We start from the raw sequence: 21,400 nt of genomic DNA, 5'->3' as shown, positions 1-21,400 counted from the left end.
TGCAGGAAAAATAAACTTATCCACTTTCACCAAGACATCTTCGATAATCCCACGTGGATACTTGACAGATCTGTCAGCCAGCTGCAATGACATCCTAGTTGGCTTGGGTTCACCCAATCCCAGTCTCCTAAACACAGAATAGGGCATCAAATTAATACTCGCACCAAGATCACATAGAGCTTTATGAAAATTAATATCACCAATAATGCAAGGTATAGAGAAACTCCCTGGATCTTTTTGCTTTGGAGGCATCTTGTTTTGAACTAAAGCGGAGCAATTTTCAGTCAAGTTCACAGTCATATGATCTTCTAGCTTCCGCTTATTCGCCAAGATATCTTTCAAGAATTTTGCATAACTTGGCATATTCAATAAGGCATCAGCAAAAGGAATGTTAATATGCAGTTTTTTGAATACCTCAAGAAATTTACCAAATTGTGCATCTAACTTAGCTTTCTTCATTGCTGCGGGGAAAGGTGGAGGGATAACAATTTTATTCGGTGCAGTAGGTGTAAATGTAGAGTTAGAAGACTTACCTCCTTGATGTTCCACCTCATCCTCACCATGCTTGGTCCTTTCCTCATTAGACTCGAGTGCTCTTCCACTACGCAATTCCACAGCTTTCACTTGCTCTCTCGGGTTAGTCTCCGTGTTGCTTGGCAAAGTTCCTTGCTCCCTATTAGCAATTAACTTAGCCAACTGCCCAATTTGATTCTCTAACCCCTTTATGGATGCATCCTGATTCTGAAATCTCGTCTCGGTTGCTGAAATAAATTTAGTCATCATTTGCTCTAAATTTGACTTCTCCTCCCTAGGCGGTTCTGGCTTGAATCCTTGGTGCATCCCATGTGGTGAACCTCTTTGTTGGCGGTTTTGGTTGTTTTGACCTCCCCACGAAAAGTTTGGGTGATTCCTCCATCCCGGATTATAAGAGTTTGAATAAGGGTCATTTCTAGGACGGTTCTGGAAGCCCACGTGTTTTGCTCCCTCAGGCACATAGAATGGATTTCCATCTTGGCAATCCTGCACGTCATGCTCACCTCCACACTTATCACAGAAAATCTCTTGCAGACGCATAGCCGATCCACTCGCACTCATCCCATCAATCTTTCTGTTCAAAGCCTCTAACTGTGCTGACACCGCAGACAAATCAGTAACTTGATTAACTTCAGCACCTCGTTTCTGCCTATCGGAATGAGGATGATAGCTACTAGCAGCCATCTCCTCCAATAATTCATATCCTTCCTCAGCCGTTTTTCTCAGCAAGTTACCACAGGCAGCAGCATCTATCATGGTACGGTTAGGAGTAAGCAGACCGTAGTAAAAAGTTTGAACAACTAACCCAAGAGGTAGCTCATGGTGTGGACATCTCCTCAATAAATCCTTGTATCGCTCCCACGCCTCGTAAAGTGACTCAAGCTCATATTGAGCAAAAGTAGTAATGTCGGCTCTCAGCTTCATAGTCTTCGACGGAGGAAAGTACTTGATCAGGAATGCCTTCGCCATATCCTCCCATGTAGTGATAGACCCTACAGGCAAACAGTTTAACCACGCCTTAGCTTTATCTCTTAGTGAAAATGGAAATAAACGCAAACGAACAGCATCATCAGACACAGCATTAAACTTAAAAGTATCGCAAATTTCAAGAAAATCAGCTATATGAGAATTAGGGTCGTCAAGTGCACTTCCCCCAAATTGAACAGTGTTTTGAATCATCTGAATGATAGCTGGCTTGATCTCAAACTGGTTAGCTCGGATGACTGGTCTCACGATGCTTGGACGTGCTCCATCAAGAGACGGTTGTGCATAATCCATCATCGGTATACGGCGTGGCATCTCAATCCGTCTCTCATTTTGGCGGTCCGCCTCCTGCTCTTGTTCGTGCCTATCCATTTGTTCCTTGAGTCTTTGCTGTTGTCTTCGGCGTCTAGCAGTGCGTTCGATCTCAGGGTCAAAAGGCTCAAGCTTAACTTCGAGTGATCTTCGCATGCACCACAAGAAAAATCTGCAACAGAATAGGAGTATCAACTAACAATAAAATAAATAATACTAAAGAATTTAAATGAAAAATAGAAAAATTGTGAATCAACAGTCCCCGGCAACGGTGCCAAAAACTTGATCGAGCAAAACTTGCACAGTGAATAGTTCCAAAATTTGTTTTATAAATGAAAGCTCGATTTAAAATATCGCAAGTGCACGATAGTCAAGTTATAATAAACGTAAGTGAATACGAGTATCGATCCACAAGGACTGCGTTACACTATTCTTATTTTCACTTCAATTTCTTTAGCAACGATAGATTGAGTTGGTGATTAAACTAAAGTGAATTTAATAACTAAAATGATTAAAATGCAAGAACAAATAATCAAGAAATCAATGATTAAATTGGATGTAAATCAAATGAGAAGCGAATTTGTTGGGAATTATCAGTTCACCTACCGCTCGTGTTCAAATAATTATACTCGACTTTTACTCGTGCATTCGACGGAATTCCCTAGACTAATTAATATACTCTGTCGAGCTATATTAATACTAATCATAAACATGCAGTAATCAAGTATCCTCAATTATTTAACAGTTCACGATTGCATTACGTTCTATGGAATCCGCTAGCTTTCATCCGGGTGAATTATCACTATCGACACGTACCCAATTCCGTATATCTACTAAAATTGTAAATCCGTGGTCTATGCTATTCGATCCTATTGTCAATTATTCTATCGAAATCATTAACAACATGAAATAATCAAAGGAAGTTAGCTAGACTTCAATTGAAATGAGAAAGCACAAAAGCATAAACAAATCACTCATAAAAACGTCGATAAATAATGTTAAACAACGAGTACGGGGTAGGATCCCCTCAAATCCCAACAAATATAGAGTTTAGCCAACAAAATTCATAATAAAAATCAACAATCTATGCAAGAAATAAAAACTGAATAATTAAAATACAAAGGTTGACGATGGATGACGGCTGCGACGCTTGGAATTCTCGAGTTCTTCGAAAGTCTCTCTTGCTCCTAGCCTTCCTCCCAAGAAAAGTGATGGAAAATATCAGAATAGTCTCCAAATCGGCACCTCTCTCGTGTATTAGGTTATGGTCTAAGATAGAGTCCACAAAACTTGGAAACAAATCTTCCCGGATTGCGTCGCTCGCTAGGGCGGTCAGGATTGTCCGCTGGGGCGAGTGATTCTCGAATTAAAATTCCTGGCCGTGTCTTTGGTCTCGCTGGGGCGGTCACTTTTGACCGCCCTAGCGAGAGCTTCGCGCAAAATATTCTCGTTCACATCGATGGATTCGCTGGGGCGGTCATTTTTGACCGCCCTAGCGAATGACTCGCGCAGAAACTCCTCGGCTGGGCCAATATGCTCGCTGGGGCGGTCACTTTTGACCGCCCTAGCGAGACCTCTTCGATGCTATGCAAATAAAATCCCACTTTTTGGTCCACTTCCTACAAAACAACCACAAAATACACGAGATCAGCCAAATACTAAATAATGCTAAATGAATGCTAAATTAAACTAAACAAACTAATATGATGCATGAATGCGACTCAAAACCAACACTAAAAACACGTAAAAACGAGTCATATCATATCATTTGCCTAAAATTGAGAACCTCGGACACCAGGTCGACGTCCATGCGTGCATGTATTAGTTGTGCACCATGTCCTCAATTCTTAAAATATTGGTACAAAGAAACACAAATACAGTACACTTTGTATATCATGGAGCACCTAAGTAACCAATTCGTGGTATCATTTGCCTAAAATTGAGCACCTCGGACACCAGGTCGACGTCCATGCGTGCATGTATTAGTTGTGCACCCATGTCCTCACTTCGTAAAATATTGGTACAAAGAAACACAAATAAAGTACACTTTGTATATTATGGAGCACCTAAATAACCAATTCGTGGTATCATTTGCCTAAAATTGAGCACCTCGTACACCACGTCGACGTCCACGCGTGAATGTACTAGTTGTGCACCCAGAGCCATACCTTATGTAAGGCCAAAGACATGCCAGGCGAGCCCAAAAATTATTATTATTTTATTATTATAATTTTATGTCGAGTTGATGACACGATAAATTTTTTTTAGTTCAACTTTAATTCATAAAATAACCAATTTGAACATTTTTTGTTAATAATTGATTAAGCTCGAATTTTTCTTGATTTCAGTTTGAACAATTTGAACAATATCAAGAAAGTTGTGGGTTTTACTGAATTTGAGAAATTAAATAGTGAGCATGAACTACTTTGATGAAGTATTCAATGGAGCATTTTACCTTAACTGTTGTTCGAAGTTGATGGTCGTGAGATGCTATTCAACTAATTAATAATAAAACAATTGATATGTTACAGTGTTTGAACAAAACTGATTTTTTTATTATCAAATACTTATGTTCTTTGACAATACTGAATGGTTTATTTTCAAATACTTATGTTTGCCAGTAAGATTTTGTTATCCATATCACTCACAACTCATCAGCAGAAAATAAACTAGGCGAGTATTATTTATGTAATCATTTCAAATATTTGTTGACTTGTTATTAATGTAATACGTTGTTTATGGTCATATGATGTATTTATGTATTGCTCATTGTATTGGTACAAAGAAACAGAAATACAATACACTTTGTATATTATGGAGCACCTCAGTAACCAATCTGTGGTATCATTTGCCTAAAATTGAGCACCTCGTAACATTAATCAATACTCATGTAACATGATTCGATATGTTAGTTGGGAATGAATGTTATTAAATAAAAGCCAAAATACGGGACAATAAGACCTTTAAGAAGCACCACAGTGATTATTATCTAGTACTACATTTTAAAAATGTAGCACCATTCAGAATGACATAATTACACATTTCACCATAGTCAAAAAACAAAAACATCACCTTCACTCTACTATTTTGTCAGTGACAACAGCTGTACACAACTTTGACTCACAAATTTTGACTCTGAAAAGTTTTGAACGTAGACCACAACAATAATTTTCGGTTCAGTTCTCTTCTCAACTATCTTCACTTCACTTTTCATCCTTCTGTAAGAACACACGACCTCCATTGTTGCTTTATCCTTCATCGCTATTAAACTCATACATGTCAAATATCGGTATGGGATTAATAATGCCCTTGTATGTTTGACGATACATATCAGTTTTGAAAAATTTATCACATAAGGCGTATACCAACATTGACTTCGATACTATGGCATCACAAGCATGTTTGCAAGGGAGGATATGGATCTGCCAGGTTCTACATGAACAAGTCCATTCATTCAAATCAACAACACATGTTTTATCACCATCAACTACTTCAAACTTCCAACCACATGAACGGTACACTCTCAAGGTGCGAGATTCAATGTACTCATAACAGCCTTCTCCTTTGCTGGGCTTAATTCTTTCACCATGCCTAATGTTACTTCGCGTCGTCGGTGCATCATATTCATTATTTCCACACGTATATGGTCAGCCATAGAAACAACAGGGAGATAACAAGCTGGTTTAACCCAATTATTCCAACATTCAGCGATGTTATTATTTATAACACCCCAACGATTTCCACGAAACAAAGCATTAGCCCAGCTTTCAGGCTTAGACTTTTGAATAAATGCTATTGCAAGTGGCATTGACTCAAATATATTATTCATGTGCTGTGAAAACTCATGTTGTGATGGGGCATAGGCAGCTTTTTTGAATACCGACGACCAATGCTTTTTGTTATCTAGAGGATAACTTCGCAAAACTTGTAATGACCGAAAGACAATTAATATTTTTTTTCTAATAACAGTACATACCTACATTAAAACTATTTAATAATATAATACACAAAAAAACATTAATTAATTACTATCTGTCTTCACAAAATTATCGACCAAGTGCCTCAAACAATACACATTATGACTACCCGGAAATAAAATTTGGATAGCCTTGATAATCTCAGGATTTCTGTCTGAGAAAATAGTGAATCTGTCGAATCCCATGGTATGATGCGTAAGTATGACACATCTCAGATGATAACAAAACCATTCCCAATTAGAATCATTCTCCGCATCTACTACAGAATTTGCTAAAGTGAAAAGATCGTCATTGGCATCCTTCGTCACAGCAAGTAGCATACTTCCTTTGTATTTATTTTTTATGTGAGCTCCATCCAAAATATCAACGGTCTACAACCAGTAGCAAAACCAACTGCACATGCATTAAAACAAATGAATAATCGTTTAAACTTATTATCTACCGGATCTATCTCACATTCAACAGCACTGCCAGGATTTTTTTCTCTAATAGCTTGACAATACCATCTCAATCTATTGTAGCAGCCCTTTTCTGAACCGTGAATATCATGCATCGCTATTTCCTTCCCCTTAACCTATCTCTACTCCATAGTCACTATGTAAATCCCTCATCATTGAACAAGGACGATAAGAAGGCTCTCCCCTCAATTTATCCTTCAATACATTAGCAACCCAAGTTGCATCAGCTCTAGGATGCCCTCTACTACGTAAATTATCCTCTCCACACGAGTGTTGTAAATTGCATTTTCTAATCCCAAATAGATTGTCTGCTTTATGTCGAGAAACATAAATCCTCCATTACAACTTTTTACACTACAAATAGCGATAATCTTTTCTCGATCATTTTTTATATAAATATGAACGTCTGGTAGCAATCGAATACTTTTAATATAGATTCTACATTCTGCAGTATCCTTGAATATTTGCCCCTCGCCTCAGATGCAATGAAACCAAGCGTCAATGGAATTTTGTACGGGGGCATCTTCGAGCTCGTTATCACTACTGGAATGTGTGTCATCTTCCTCAACCCTTACCAATATCATAACCATATATTCAGTAATAAATAGGTAAAAACTAAGTTCTCTAATGAAAAACATTAGTACTACAATAGATACTGAAAATTTTGGCATCAGTTTACTTACTCAAATGGAAATAATGACACAAAATAGACTACTGCTTGAATTAGTCTAACAAACATACAACACAAAACCACTGTATTCTTAACTTTCAGGATTATCACTAAAATAAAGTGCAATATGAATACAAAAAACATACCAACAAAACACAATATACAAAATAGAACTAAATAACAATACTACCTCTCCACAGATTTTCCACCTCCAATCTGTTCTTTTTTCTCTGCCAACAGTTCAATCACTGTAAGCTTCATCCACATATGACGATGGATCATATTAAGCACATCATCATCATCGTTCAACGTCACGTACATCTTATGTTGGGGAGCTAGGTATTGCAGAGTAGTGGATTGAGGATTAATCTCCTCGTTTTTTTTCTCCAGACTAGCAAAAATATCAAACAAACTACACCCACTGAAAATCGAAATCACAAAGAGTTGGTTATTGAACTTGCAGGTACCAAGAAACACAAGATTCGATGATGACCCAACTCCAGCAAATTCTATTACATAGAAAATTAAAGCCAAAAGTGACGAGAGATTTCAGACAACGAAAAAAAATTGGGTGCAAAGTTTAATCTTGTTTAGTCGTTCAAAGGATTTGGCCACAATTTTTTCCTAAGATTTTCATCGACAATGGGGAAAGATGGGTGTCTAAGAGTCGAGGATAATGAGAGCCGATCCATTTCGGTTTCTGGAGAATGATTTCCATAAAGGTATTTCCGGGTTTTAGAAAAATAACGAGGGCATCATTGTAAATTGTTAACAAGTAGGGATCTTAAACACATAATAAGAGATGTCAGGGAGTTAAAACATATTAATACTGACATAGGGAGTGGAAGCAAATTTGGGTTTGATTTTAGATATTTATGAGCAGTTTACCGTTTTTAAAAATTAAGAGTGAAAAGACTAAAATACCCTTAAATCCACTCTCTTTTATTCATTAAAATATCATATTCCCTCCAATTCAAATAAAATGGTGGTGAGTAATGTGTTTTAACGATGGTTTCATTTTCTTGTGAGCTAATGAAATTACATATTTGCCCATTTATGTTGGTCATTGAAAACCACTCAGGTCGTACTAAACTAATTTGCTCGCTGCAAACACTTCATGAAAGCCGTTTTCGTTTAAGTTCAGTCCTTTTGAAAGCATTTCAGATTTATAAGACCGATATTTGAAGGAATTATTGGTTAATTATATTTTGTCTTCTTCAAATTTTATGGAATTCTTTCACTTTTTGATGGTAACTAAAAAGGGAAAAAAATTGATGAAATTTTTCTAGGAAAAAAGTAATAAATGGATTTATTTGGAAAGTAAAATATATGTGTGGACTTGCAGGAGTAATTTTCAATTAACTGGAATTTAATTTTTTAAAATTTTAAAAAAAGTAGGAAAAAAGAAATAGCATAGGGGTATTTCGGTCATACAAAAAACTTAACGAGATTAATTCATCATATTAAAAACATATCAAACAACATATATTTTATCGCATCAAATTTTCAATTTTTATAAATAATTTAATTATCATATCGATCAGACTGAACGATATCGATATTTCAACGATATCTTCTCATCAACCTGGTTGAAGTGATTCTAATACCAGTAGCAGACAGTTCTTTGTAATTTTTTCAGTAGATGGCATTACATGTACAATTGCCAATTTTTACCAAATTATTTTAAAGAAAGATTCATGTGTGATTTCATCTTCAATCAATTTAGTTGTTCATTCATTCAATGCTACGGCACATCAGTTGGACTTAGAGGCTTGGCTTATTGGACTTGATCTTTGAATGAGAAATTGGACAAGCAAGCAAGGCCTAGTAGAAGGCAAGTGGGAAATGTCCCACATTGGAAAATGGACATAACATTGGTGAGCTTATATTGAGTTGCACTTTATGGAGGTGTAACAATGATTGGTCAAGAGGCTCTCTCTCGCGCACACAGGCGCAGAGGGGTGCAAATCATGGGCCTGATTTGCAGTGGAAAAAGACTTGACTTGTGTGCAAGCGTACGAGCGCGACCTGAGTGCGTCGAATGTCGGACCGATCAAGGTAAAATTTCCCACTAAGGTTCACCTGGCTTTTGCTATTTTTATTTTCGAAAATTGGAATTATGGACCAAGACCTTTGGTATTTCAGCTGACCCTTGGTGTTGTAACTGAAATGACCTTTGGTGTTCCAGCTACTGACTTTTGGTGCTCCAGCTACTGAACTTTGGTACTAGGCCTCTTAATTTTGGGTGTTTAGATATTTATGTGTGTTATTTTTTTATTCTGTTTTTAAAATTATGTGTAATCTTTTAAATTTTAATTATTTGTAAATTTAATTTTTTTAATTATATACAATTTTATTTTGGTGTTTAAATAATCATAAATTTAATTAAATAAAAATTTAATATTTTAATATAATCTCTGGGATGCGATGGTATAAAATTATCATAGTTGATATCATCATCGCTAACATGCAAACAATTGAACATGTAGTCATTAGATTTACGGTAGTGGATGTTGTTATCCAAAATATATGCGGAGACAAAAAGGTACACTAAAAACCAGCGAGCTAGTATGTTAACAAAACAGCAGAACAATGCTTAAAGTAAAGCAAACCGAGGCCTGTATGAGATACAGTATCTTTAAAACAGATTAGTCCCCTGCGAGATGTGCTTCGAGGATGAACTCGGACGTCTGTTTCCCAGGATACAACGGAACAACCAGCAGTACCTTAAGCACGAGATACGACTACGGCGAACTGAAATGTACCTGAACTTTATCACAAGAGTAGAGTAGCGACAGAGGAGCAGCAGCCGTACGGAGGAGCAGCAGCCGAGATAATGAAGCAGAGCAGAGTTTCGAAATTATCAGAATGTAGGAGAATGTGTTGCGTGTCTGAAGGACTTGAGGCTGCCTTTATATATAGGCAAGTGGGAAATTGAACTTGGTGCTTCACCTCACGGAAATAATCCGCACGGGACCTGCTTCCATCGAGGTGCATTCTCGCTCTTTGACGGGGCGATAAATTAAAGTGGAGTAGGTATCTTGTGAGACGATATCACAATCTTTATCTGTGAGATAGATTTGTGAGACGGGTCAATCCTACCCATATTCACAATAAAAAGTAATATTCAAAAGTAATAATTTTATTATGAATAATCCAAATAAGAGATCATTAAAGTGTTGTACTCTTTCTAACCAAGCATATTAGTTATCTTGTTAGACAAGTTAAATTTGTTTATATTTACTATAATAAGTAAAAAAGTTTCTATAAAAATACATTTTTTAATGATAATTCAAATAAAATGACCTGTTATCTTGTGAGACAATTTAAATTTGTTTATATTTATTATAATAAGTAAAAAATTCGTATAAAATAATATTTTTTTATGCATAACTCAAATAAAATGATTAGGTGACTCTATATTTTTGCAATGGACCCACATTTTACATCAAATGATATACAAGGAGTGATCGAATAAAATTGAACCTGTAAAAAGTTTGGATGCCACATAGAATCCACCCAATTATATTATACTAATGTACCGACACACGCGTTGTTTGCGTGCTTATATAATATTTTTTATAATTCATTTGATTTATATTTAAATGAAGATCAAAATATAATTATAAGAATAGTGAAAGACTACACTGTAATTTTGATATATAAATTTAAAAATAAAAGAATAAAAAAATGACCTCAGTAAGAATTGAATCTATAACCTAAACCCAAAATACAAAGATTTTATCCGTTAAACTACATATAACTTATATTCAAATTTTAACATTTTACTAATATCTATAATTATGAAAACAAACCATGACATCAAAATTAATTATTTTAAATAGTTCACACTTAATAAAATAGCACAGAATGATTGATTCTTGAATCCCCAAACTGAAAATATTTGGGTGCTGAAATAATGATTTATGGGAGCAAAGTGAAATTTTACGTTTTCCATATAAAACCAATGGATTCTCTAACCTCCATTTTCTTCACCAGCACAGCATCGCTCGCCCCTTGCTTCTCTCTCAAACAAAGACTCTTGATTTACCGCTGAATCGTTGATTATTGCACAACGAATTCAGGGCGACGCATAGAATCGTAAGTTACAACTTTAATCACAGTGAACGAAGAATGATCTGTAAAAAATTTTAGTTTTTTTTTTCTGTGTCGTTTATTTTGTTTTCGCTTCCATATTTTGCCATTAAATTTGAGCTTTGGAGGGAATCATGCTTTCGATTTTATTCTGTAAAGTTTTTATTTGGCCAACATCGTTATAGATGGTTCTGATTTGATTAACACGAAATTGATTCTAGGTTTGCTTATGGTATAAAACAAATTTCATAATGTGTAAGTGTGCGTCGTGGCGCGTGTGAATCGTGTTCTAAGTGCGGGTTAAGATTTCTAAATTTTGGTGTTCATCCAAATCAATGGCATTTGTAGTTCGAATTACGGTTTTTTTACTTTCTTTCCTTCTGCAATGGATTGGCTCAAACTATGAATTGAATTATTCGAATCGAACTCGCTCGAATCAAGTTTCAAACAATTTAAATTGGACTTGACTCGAAATTCAGTTCTAACCCAGCTAGAGCAAAAATTAGTTATATTTTCAAATTTCGTATTGAATTCGAATATATTATTATTAATCAAGCTCGAACTCAAATTCCCTTATTTTTATAATATTGTTGTGGTTCGTTAACACACCTGACTTGAAACTTTTAGAATAGTTATTTTTTTCAGTGCATTTGATTTGTTTGGGTTTATGATTTGTCTGAAATAAAATTTGAGAAGAAATATTTTGTTTTTAACTGAACATTTGAGAAGAAATTTTCCGGTTTTTGTTATATTTCTAACTAGGGCTATATATTCTAAACTTATGTTATGGGATTTACAATTAAGTTATATTTTTTTTTTGGATTCTTAAGCTTTCTTACTTGAGTTAAGACCATATTACATGACATTGTTGTTGATTAAATAAAAAAAACTTAGTCGTCATGATGAAGATGTCTACTCTTGTCTTAAAACTATTTATGTTTCATTTGAATCGAGTTTAGGAAAATTTTGAACTAGGATTTTGATATTTTTCGAATAGATAGGCCAAGATTGTGTTCTATTTTACACTACTACCTTACATATTTTTTACCTTTTGATTTAATTAATTTTTGTATTTGGTTAAATTATCATTTTTATCAACGATGTTTTTCACATTAAATGGTAATGGTATGCATCTTATTTAGGTCACCCAAACACAATCCTGCTGTGGCTGTTGTTGATCAAACTCCCCATTCATTTCCCATCAGAGCCAATATGCAGAGAAGTAGACGCAGGTGCAATGGCACCGCCATGGGCTCCATCGTACTCGATCTCCGTCCTGGTCTTGGCATCGGCCCTTTCTCTCTTGGTAATCATTTTTATCAATAATATTGTTGGCCCAGGAGTAAATTTTTGGGATTGGGGCACAGTGCTAGGGTTTCTGTGCTCGGTTGAATTTTTTGCTATTCCAATCAACAAAAAATTCTCAATAACTTCTGCTTCAGTTACTCAGAAACCTCCATTTAAAAAAAGATTTACTGGTTCTCGTGTCAGGAATGCCCATATCCGAAGCCTTTGCACAAATAGAGCAGCAACCCAATATTTATGACGTTGTGCACGTCAAGTATTATGATGAGGTTTGGCTATCTTGATTTAGATTTGACTTTAGTTTCATGCCTTTGCGTTCATGTGTCCTTCTATGTCTGTTTTCTTTTTTTCTTGTACTTATCAAATTTAGGACTATGATAGCTTTACAATACTCGAATAACAAGCCTAATGGCATAAAATCGACGAAATTATTGCATTTATATTCTATGTCCTGAGTGTATGATCTTATCAAAATCATATCTGATGTCCGTTATAAAATTCAAAAGTTCTCAAGGAACTATATGTCTGCTGAACTGCCAGCATAATATCTTCTAAAATAGCAGTGAAGCTCTTAGTTTTATCCCTGTTTTCCAGGATCCTTTGAGGCTTGACATTGTTATTAGCTTCCCCGATCATGGTTTCCACTTGAGATTTGATCCTTGGTCACAGGTAGTTTTCTTGAAGTTGATTATTTGTTTGTTCTTTGTTTTGGTTACATTAGTGGTTTTTGTGCTGTTGTTGTTAATATATAAACATTTTACTAGCGATGCATTTAACATGCCTTTACTTTTGTCGTTTAACCTATCAGAGGTTGCGTCTTGTTGAAATTTTTGATGTCAAACGTCTTCAAATGCGGTATGCCACTTCATTGGTCGGGTATGGACTTGTGCCTCTAACTTTTATATTTCACCGTTCTTGTTTAATCAGTGTTGTTTGACATTCAAGTTTACTTCCAGTGGACCATCTACTCTTGCAACTTTTGTTGCTATCTATGCTCTTTTTGGGCCAACGTATCCTGGAATTTACGACAAAGACAGGGGTGTCTACACTTTATTTTACCCTGTATGTATGATTGATATCTGAACAGATCATATTTATTAGTTGTTTTCACATTTTGTTCTTCCAGTTTTATCTCGTGACAAATTAAATATCTTGATTTTGTAGGGTTTGTCCTTTGCGTTCCCAATACCCTCCCAATATGCAGAATGCTGTCATGATAGGGAAGGTATTCTTTTTTACTTCTCTGATCTCTCTATTTATTTGGACGTATACCCCATGAACGACTCTAAATGGTTCTTCATTCTTGCTCCACCACCAATTTGAAAGCTGGACTGCCTTTGGAGTTTCCAGATGGCACGACTCCAGTTACTTGCCGCGTCTCTATTTATGATGCTTCTACAGATAGTAAGGTTGGTGTTGGAGCATCAATGGTGAAGGCATGTGTACCTCCATTACCAGCTGACAGCCTCTACATGGAAGAAGTGCGAGTTAAGGCAAGCATTTTCTATTGTCATTTGCATTTCGTGGTTAATCTATTCGTAAGATGTGGAGTAACTGCTACATGCAATCGATGTATGTCTCAGCTTACATTTGGCATGCAGTTTGATGAAATGTACACTTCACATCTCTGTTTTGCAGTTAGGGGAAGAACTGTGGTTTGCAGTTGGTGGACAGCACATACCTTTTGGTGCATCACCACAGGTCTGAAATTTTGAAACAAAAAGCTACGCTGTCGATTGCCTGACTTGTCATTAACTTTCGACTTACCAACGCCATATCTTATAAACAATTCTTAGTCATTCATGTCCTTTGTTGCTACTGGTGATTCTTTTTATGGTTTATAACTCAAGCACGGCATGCCATTATCTTTTTAATATAGTGGACGCCAGAAAGGGAACCTCAATTTGATGGTGAACAGAAAAAAATTCTGGAAGAATGAGGTGTAGCACATCTTGATTAAGATATATGTCCAATGAAAATTGACTTGTTTTCTGCTAGTTGTCCGTGATGTGGTTTCTTATGTTGCTTTCATTTAAGAACTTTATCTCTTTGACTTGATCAAACTATAAAACATTTATTTGCTGTTTTCCATTCAGAGTTTGATAATTCATATTGTTTCACATTTTGTTGTTGATTGTATTCTGTATGACTATGATGGTACAGCAAAGTGTTATAAATTGGTGTTCATCCAAATTTGTTTTAAAGGCATGCTTTATTTAGTTAATTGATATAAATAGATATGGGTTACCTTTTATTTGTAGTTGTACATACAAGATGGCATTCATTATATTTAGCAACCGACATTATCTATGTCATAAACTTTCAGTTTCTCGCTGGCATGACATCCTTGTCGCCAGTGGCATTAATATGTACATGTAAAGAAAATGGACGCCAGGAGCTGATTCTCTTCTCTCTTAAATGGGCCTTTTTTTATATATTTTTGTTTATATGAGATTATGTTGATGCCATTTTCATGTGCTTACGGTCATCTGCAGATTGCATGTATTTCATTCCTCTTCATTTCTTATACAGGATATTTGGACTGAATTAGGGCGCCCTTGTGGTATTCATCAAAAACAGGTAGTGTGATTTCATTTTCTGGTGAACATGACTGCTCTTGGTATCACGGTAAGTATATTTGTATGTGATACAGGTAGACCAAATGGTGATTCATTCTGCTTCAGATCCTCGGCCCAGAACAACTCTATGCGGTGATTACTTCTACAATTATTTTACCCGTGGCATGGACATTTTATTTGATGGACACGTGAGTCTTTTCTTTACGATTTTTTTCTCTACCAACTGCATGAACCTATGGATAAGACGCAAGAATGTTTTTGGCGATTTTGCAGACTCATAAAATCAAAAAGTTTGTCTTGCACACCAACTATCCTGGGCACGCGGATTTCAATTCATACATGAAGTGCAACTTTGTGATACACAGCTCTGACTGTAGGTTCTGGATGATATATAAATTCAAATTTTTGGCTGTAAAGGAAATGGATGAAACTAAGCTCTACACTTTTGTTTCATATTCTCAGTCAGTGGGTCGCTTGATCAGGATGTGAATGCATCGAAATGTGCTATCACACCCAGCACGCGGTGGGAGCAAGTTAAGGTTGTTTGCACACTACAGTTTGTATTAAGTCGGACAGGGTTACATTCGTTCAATTGAGTACTGTAAGTGCGATATTCTACAGGAAATTCTTGGTGATTGTGGTCGTGCTGCCATTCAAACTCAAGGCTCCACCAGTAATCCTTTTGGGTCTACCTTTGTATATGGATATCCACATGTTGCTTTCGAGGTACATCCCGTGTCTCGAACTTCATGGTGTTTCTGTGGCATTGTTAATGTTTTTTCCTCTATTCTAACGTCCGCAGGTGATGAAGAATGGATATATCGCTACTGTAACTCTTTTTCAGTCCTAGGCATTGTAAAGGTAGGTCGAGAGACATTTCTCTCGCCACCATCCTTATTCGTTTACCCAGATGCACGACAAAGTTGATGTTTTATCTTGAATATTTCTTTAAAAGCTTAGTATCTTTTTATGCTATGATTGATGCCAACTCAAGTAATCTGTGGACTTAAAAGTTTTTTTATGTTTTTTTTTTGTACTTTATTAATAATTTTATTATTTTGGCAGGAACGGGCAAGGATTTAGGCCTTTTATAGAAAAAGAAACAAATGTTGGAATATGGTAGTTTGTGAATAAATGTCCCAAGTCTTGTGATTGTAATTTGTAAACTCTATTTATTTGTCATTATCCTATAAAACTTTAGTCACTTGTGTCTACTCGTTCTTTCATTCTTTTGAGTTTATTTTTTTTTAGTTCCTTATTTTTTAGCTTTAATTTCTTAAATAATATATTGACAATTAAGTACTACTGCCTATATTCAATATATTCAAGCTACCATACCAAGAAAAGTACTATACGGTGTATCGGAGGAAGGTTTGAATTTTAAACCTTTCCTCCAAATCTATATTTAAAAAAAAAGGATATCAAATTCAGTAAAAATATATGATCCTAAAATGTGGATTATGTGTACTCGATTGGAACAGAAGCCATACGTAACAGCCATGGATTTGAACCGAACATAAATCCATATAACACATATTTCATTTTTCATAATTGTTATTTGTTACAAGGGTTGTTTTATTATTTCCAAAAAGGGCTAAATTAATAATTTGGGAAAGTTGATGGGGTCAAAGTTATTCTCCAAGCTCAGGTTGGGTGAATCTTCCATTTCCCTTGACAAGGTCCAAATGGTACATTTTATCTCTCACCACATTCACAACCTCTGCTTGCTCTGCCAAAAAATTAGTACATAAATCGATCAACTTTACCTATTTTATGTTATTGAATTTATCTGTCTAACAAAAAAAATTAATAAATACATTTGCAGTTTTTATAACAAAAAATAGATGAATACGTTACCTTTGAGGAGTGTGGCTTGATGAAAGGTCATGGTGGCAGCAAAACCAGGAATAACGTTGTAAGCGTAAATCAGCGCTTCTTCCGCTGCCTTCTTACTTCATATTCCCAAGACGTACAATAGAAAATCAACCAAACTTTTGTTTTTAAATTTTCATTTCAACAAATGAAAATCATGCATAATTTCTTCAATGTATGAATTTTGAAATCTTGGTTAGTCCCGAGTTTCATGTCTTGTCGGAAAAAAGTTCGATAAAATATCAGTAGATTTCTTGCGAGAAGGTCTCACGTATCTTTATTCGTGAAACATGTCTATATTTATAATAAAAGTAACACTTTTTTCTCAATGAAAAATATGTATCGCAAAATTGACTCGTGAGATCGTCTTTTTGTGTAAAATATAATAGTAACGAGGACGGAAAATTAACCTAGGAAACACGGAAGACAAGATTCTGAGGCAACGTTCCTTGGGGCATTCTCCTTTAGTCGTTGGTTCCGACAAATATACTATGTAGCTCCGTGCAGGTTTATAACCCTCGGCCGGTGATGGAGAATGAGCTTCTGATTTTGCACTAAAAAATGCCATTTGCAACACAACAAAACCAAATAAAATCACATGACCACCTTTCATATTCATAATTTTTTTCTCCTACGAAAATGAATTAGATTTTGTATGTTACTTTCTTGTTTCACCTTACGCTGTTGCTCTATGCATTTGTTCACTGAGATTTAATATAATGATGTTGTTTTCTTGGTATTTATTTTGTAGCATTAAATGAAAGGGGGTTTGTTTGGACTTTATGTTGCCTTAATGTTGGGTTTTTCTTTATTGCCATTTTATTTGGTAATTAAATGGTTAATGCATTGTTGAGTTAAAAAAGACGTTCCGTGAGAATTGAATGAGGGAAATGAAATCAATGAAACGGAATTCGTTGAGATATATCAAAGGATTTAAACTTGGTGGTGAGTTCGTTTTCTTATTATATATACTAGTTTTGAGTCCTATCATATAATTTTAAGGAAAATAATTCCTACACTTTTGCATCCAGTGTGTTTTTTAGATCTTGTTGTCTAATAAGATACAAACATGTTGGGTCGATTACTTCTCGCTTTATTAAAAGTTATAACTGATAGAAGTAGGGCGATTCAAATATTTTGAACTATAGAAAAAGTAGTTCAAACATCACATTTCGATTGTTTTGCTAAAAAAATAACACTTATATATATATATATATATATATATATATATATAACTCCAAACGAGTATCACGAGTAGAATAATTAGTTAACCAACATACTTCCAAACTTTAGTTAATTATTAGTTAGAACACAAACAACTCGGGAGAGGTCACTGTCCAATTGCAGAATCTCATGCCACTGCTAAACCTTCTATCACGGGCACTTGCATCATGTGTCTTTTTTTTTTCTATAAAATAATATAATACTCATAATAATTTATTATTTATCAAATATGTTTTATTTCCATGTCCAATTATTCATCATATTTTTGTTATACTTGTAGAAGGAAATACGGTAAATATCAAAATAGTTTACAAGATTCTTGTACAAATTAAGGTAACAATAATATTTTAATATGCCCCTAGAAAATTTTATTTAAATTTTTGGCTACTTGATTCTGAATAAATGAGGATGATTTGTTTAACACTATTTTGAACTCCGACTTGGGTTAGTTATATCGATGTTCGATAGATAGTAGATGAAATTTAATTTTAAGTAATAATAATAATAATAATAATAATAATAATAATTGTTGAAATAATATATTTGAATATTGAAAAAGTAATAATTGAATATTTGAATGTTGAAAATAAGAGTTGTAAAGTTAGAAAATTGTGTGTGATGATGTAGGTAATGATGTATTTTATTTTTTGGATTATGTGTAATGAAACTCTATAAATAGATCTCTCATTTGTGAAGAAAATCACAATTGAGTAGAGAGAAAAATATTATAAAGTGTGTAGTTTGGTAAATTTTGAGAGTTTGAGATTTTTACTTTTTACCATAAATTTTTACTTTTTCACAACACGTTATCAGCACGAAGCTCTAAAAGTCCTACATACTTTTCCAAGCTCCAAACAGAAGAAAAAGGTAACAAAAGTAATAATATTTATTTTACTGTTATTTATTTATTGTGTATTTATTTAATATACAATATAATGTTATTATTAGAAATAATAAAAATAAATTTTTCATAAACTTGTTATAAATCCTGGGAGGATGTTAAGACGACATCCCACACTCCCGGTAAGGGATACGACAAGTATAAAAGCCTATAAGGTTTTTAAACAAAATAAATTATGACACTCATTATAATATTATGATATGATATACATAATTATTTAAAAATGTCTAATATCATATATACCATATTATTACCATAAAATTATACAAATACATACCTTTATTTTTTTTGTACACCAACGGTCATAAATGGTAAAAAACGGCTAGTTTTTGCCCTATAAATATGATCTCACAAACACATTCAATCACTCCAACTTTCTCTTCTTCTCTAAAAATTATTCATCATCAAATTTTTCGAAGAAAAAAGAAGATGGCTTTCTCAAGGATATTTTTAATTATTTTAGTTATCATACTCACGAGTCTTGTATTTATCGGAGAATATCCTCCTCGTGCGTTTTCTTTATTTCTACAAATACTTGTACTTGTTGTTTATCCGTTACATTGTATTGCAATATTTATTAACTAATAAAATGCATCGTAATTTTTTTAGTACCACCATGTCAAATTTAACAAAGCTCGAATTTGTTGCGCTCGACATCACGGGAAAGAATTATATGTCATGGACTCTCGATGTAGAAATGCATCTTGAGTCATTGGGTCTAAGCGAGACCATTAAAGAAAATGGTATATCTTCGTCACAAGAAAAGGCAAGAGCCATGATATTTTTACGTCGACATCTCGACGAGGGATTAAAATGTGAATATCTGACTGAAAAAAATCCCATGGCTTTGTGGAAAAGATTGAAAGAAAGATTTGAACATATAAGGGAAGTTATACTTCCGACCGCCCGTGATGAATGGAATATGTTAAGATTCCAAGATTTTAAGAAAGTCAGTGATTATAATTCAGCGATGTATCGAATAATCTCGCAGCTCAAAATTTTGTGGACATGAGGTCACAGAATCTGAGATGCTTGAAAAAACATTTTCCACGTTTCATGCATCAAATATTACTCTACAACAACAATATAGAGTACGTGGATTTGCGAGATATTCTGAGCTCATCGCCTGTCTTCTTGTGGCGGAAAAAAACAACGAGCTATTAATGAGAAATCATCAGTCCCGACCCACTGGATCAACAGCATTTCCAGAAGTAAATGCTGTAAGTAAAAATGAATTTAAACCTCGGAACCAAAATCAAATTCAAAGACAAGATTTTGGTCGAGGTCGAGGTCATGGACGTGGACGTGGACGTGGAATTGGTCGTGGTCGTGGACGCGGTCGTGGTTTTGAAAATAATAGAGATAATTATTTTTATAACTCATCTCAAAAGAGCGTCCCAAACCATCCACAGAAAAGGCATCATGAGAATACAAGTGTTAATGAAAATCACTCAAAAAGATATGAAAGTTCTTCTTACAGATGTGGTACTCCAGGACATTGGTCCAAAGTTTGTCGAGCCCCTGAGCACCTTTGTAAACTTTATAAAGAATCATTAAAGGGGAAAGAAAAGGAGACCAACTTCATTAAACGCAGTGACCGTTTGAGTGATTCAACTCATTTTGATGCTGGTGATTTTATGAATGATTTATCTGGAAATGATCAATATGTTGGTGGGATAGAAATGAACAATATTGATGGTGCAGATTTTCTCAACGATTTCTCTGAAAATGAACAATATAATGGTAGAATATAAATGTACAATAATTTATTTTTCATGTATTCATAGAATAATGTTTTATTGTATAATTATGATATGTGTTATATTTAAATATATATTGTCAGTAATTTATTTCATTGCATATTTTTTTGAAGTTCAAATATGAAAAATGATATGAGCAAAACTGAAGTTTGTATATCCGATAGTGGTACAACGCACACTATCCTCCGAGATAAAAGATATTTCTTGGAACTAAAACCAACAAAAACAACGGTGAATACAATATCAGGTCTTGTAGACTTGATTAAAGGATGTGGTAAAGCACAATTTTTGTTACCTAATGGTACAAATTTTTTGATCAATGCTGCTTTATATTCACCACAATCGAAAAGAAATTTGTTGAGTTTTAATGATATATATTCCCATGGGTATGATACTCAAACAATGAATGAAGGGAATGAGAAATATATGTGACTTATCACATATAAATCAGGAAAGAAATATGTGATTGAAAAACTACCAATGCTCCCTACTGGATTGCATTATACACATATAAGTCTCATTGAATCAAACATGGTAGTTGATAATTCTTCGATATTAACCAATTGGCATGATCGATTGGGACATCCTGGTTCAACAATGATGCGAAGAATTATAGAAAATACACATGGTCATCCACTGAAAGACCAGAAGATCTTTCAGAATAATAAGTTTCAATGTAAAGCATGTTCTCTTGGAAAACTTATTATAAGACCATCACCAGTCAAAATC

At 34.6% G+C, this 21,400-nt stretch overlaps 2 protein-coding genes and 1 non-coding gene across 4 annotated transcripts; 2 read left to right on the top strand and 1 right to left on the bottom strand.

Annotated features, from left to right (window-relative positions):
* Positions 1-1,348: 1,348 nt before the first annotated feature.
* Positions 1,349-1,455, top strand: LOC140837560 (small nucleolar RNA R71). The gene has a single exon (XR_012119388.1). It is a non-coding gene; the product is annotated as a small nucleolar RNA R71 (small nucleolar RNA).
* A 9,382-nt stretch (positions 1,456-10,837) lies between these two features.
* Positions 10,838-16,128, top strand: LOC140837401 (PHAF1 protein At3g51130-like). Of its 2 annotated transcripts, none has more exons than XM_073203536.1 (16): positions 10,838-11,036; positions 12,173-12,336; positions 12,522-12,604; positions 12,930-13,004; positions 13,144-13,211; positions 13,292-13,397; positions 13,500-13,560; positions 13,662-13,828; positions 13,974-14,036; positions 14,868-14,915; positions 14,989-15,102; positions 15,188-15,287; positions 15,377-15,453; positions 15,536-15,640; positions 15,717-15,775; positions 15,980-16,128. In XM_073203536.1, the coding sequence occupies exons 2-15, from the start codon at positions 12,243-12,245 to the stop codon at positions 15,762-15,764; spliced, it is 1,209 nt and encodes a 402-aa protein (XP_073059637.1). In that variant the 5' UTR covers positions 10,838-11,036; positions 12,173-12,242; the 3' UTR covers positions 15,765-15,775; positions 15,980-16,128. The 2 variants fall into 2 exon arrangements, with proteins under 2 accessions (XP_073059637.1, XP_073059636.1); XM_073203535.1 differs by having other exon boundaries at positions 13,662-13,861.
* Positions 16,129-16,461: 333 nt separating this feature from the next.
* Positions 16,462-17,448, bottom strand: LOC140836208 (subtilisin-like protease SBT3.4). The gene is made up of 3 exons (XM_073201598.1): positions 17,197-17,448; positions 16,772-16,866; positions 16,462-16,643 (listed from the first exon to the last, which is right to left on the bottom strand). The coding sequence occupies exons 1-3, from the start codon at positions 17,403-17,405 to the stop codon at positions 16,546-16,548; spliced, it is 402 nt and encodes a 133-aa protein (XP_073057699.1). The 5' UTR covers positions 17,406-17,448; the 3' UTR covers positions 16,462-16,545.
* Positions 17,449-21,400: the final 3,952 nt, after the last annotated feature.

Source organism: Primulina eburnea, chromosome 7 (genome assembly GCF_022965805.1).
Source record: "Primulina eburnea isolate SZY01 chromosome 7, ASM2296580v1, whole genome shotgun sequence".
Taxonomy (NCBI): domain Eukaryota; kingdom Viridiplantae; phylum Streptophyta; class Magnoliopsida; order Lamiales; family Gesneriaceae; genus Primulina; species Primulina eburnea.
Note: the sequence above shows the minus strand (reverse complement) of the source record. Positions and strands in the feature narration are given on the sequence as shown.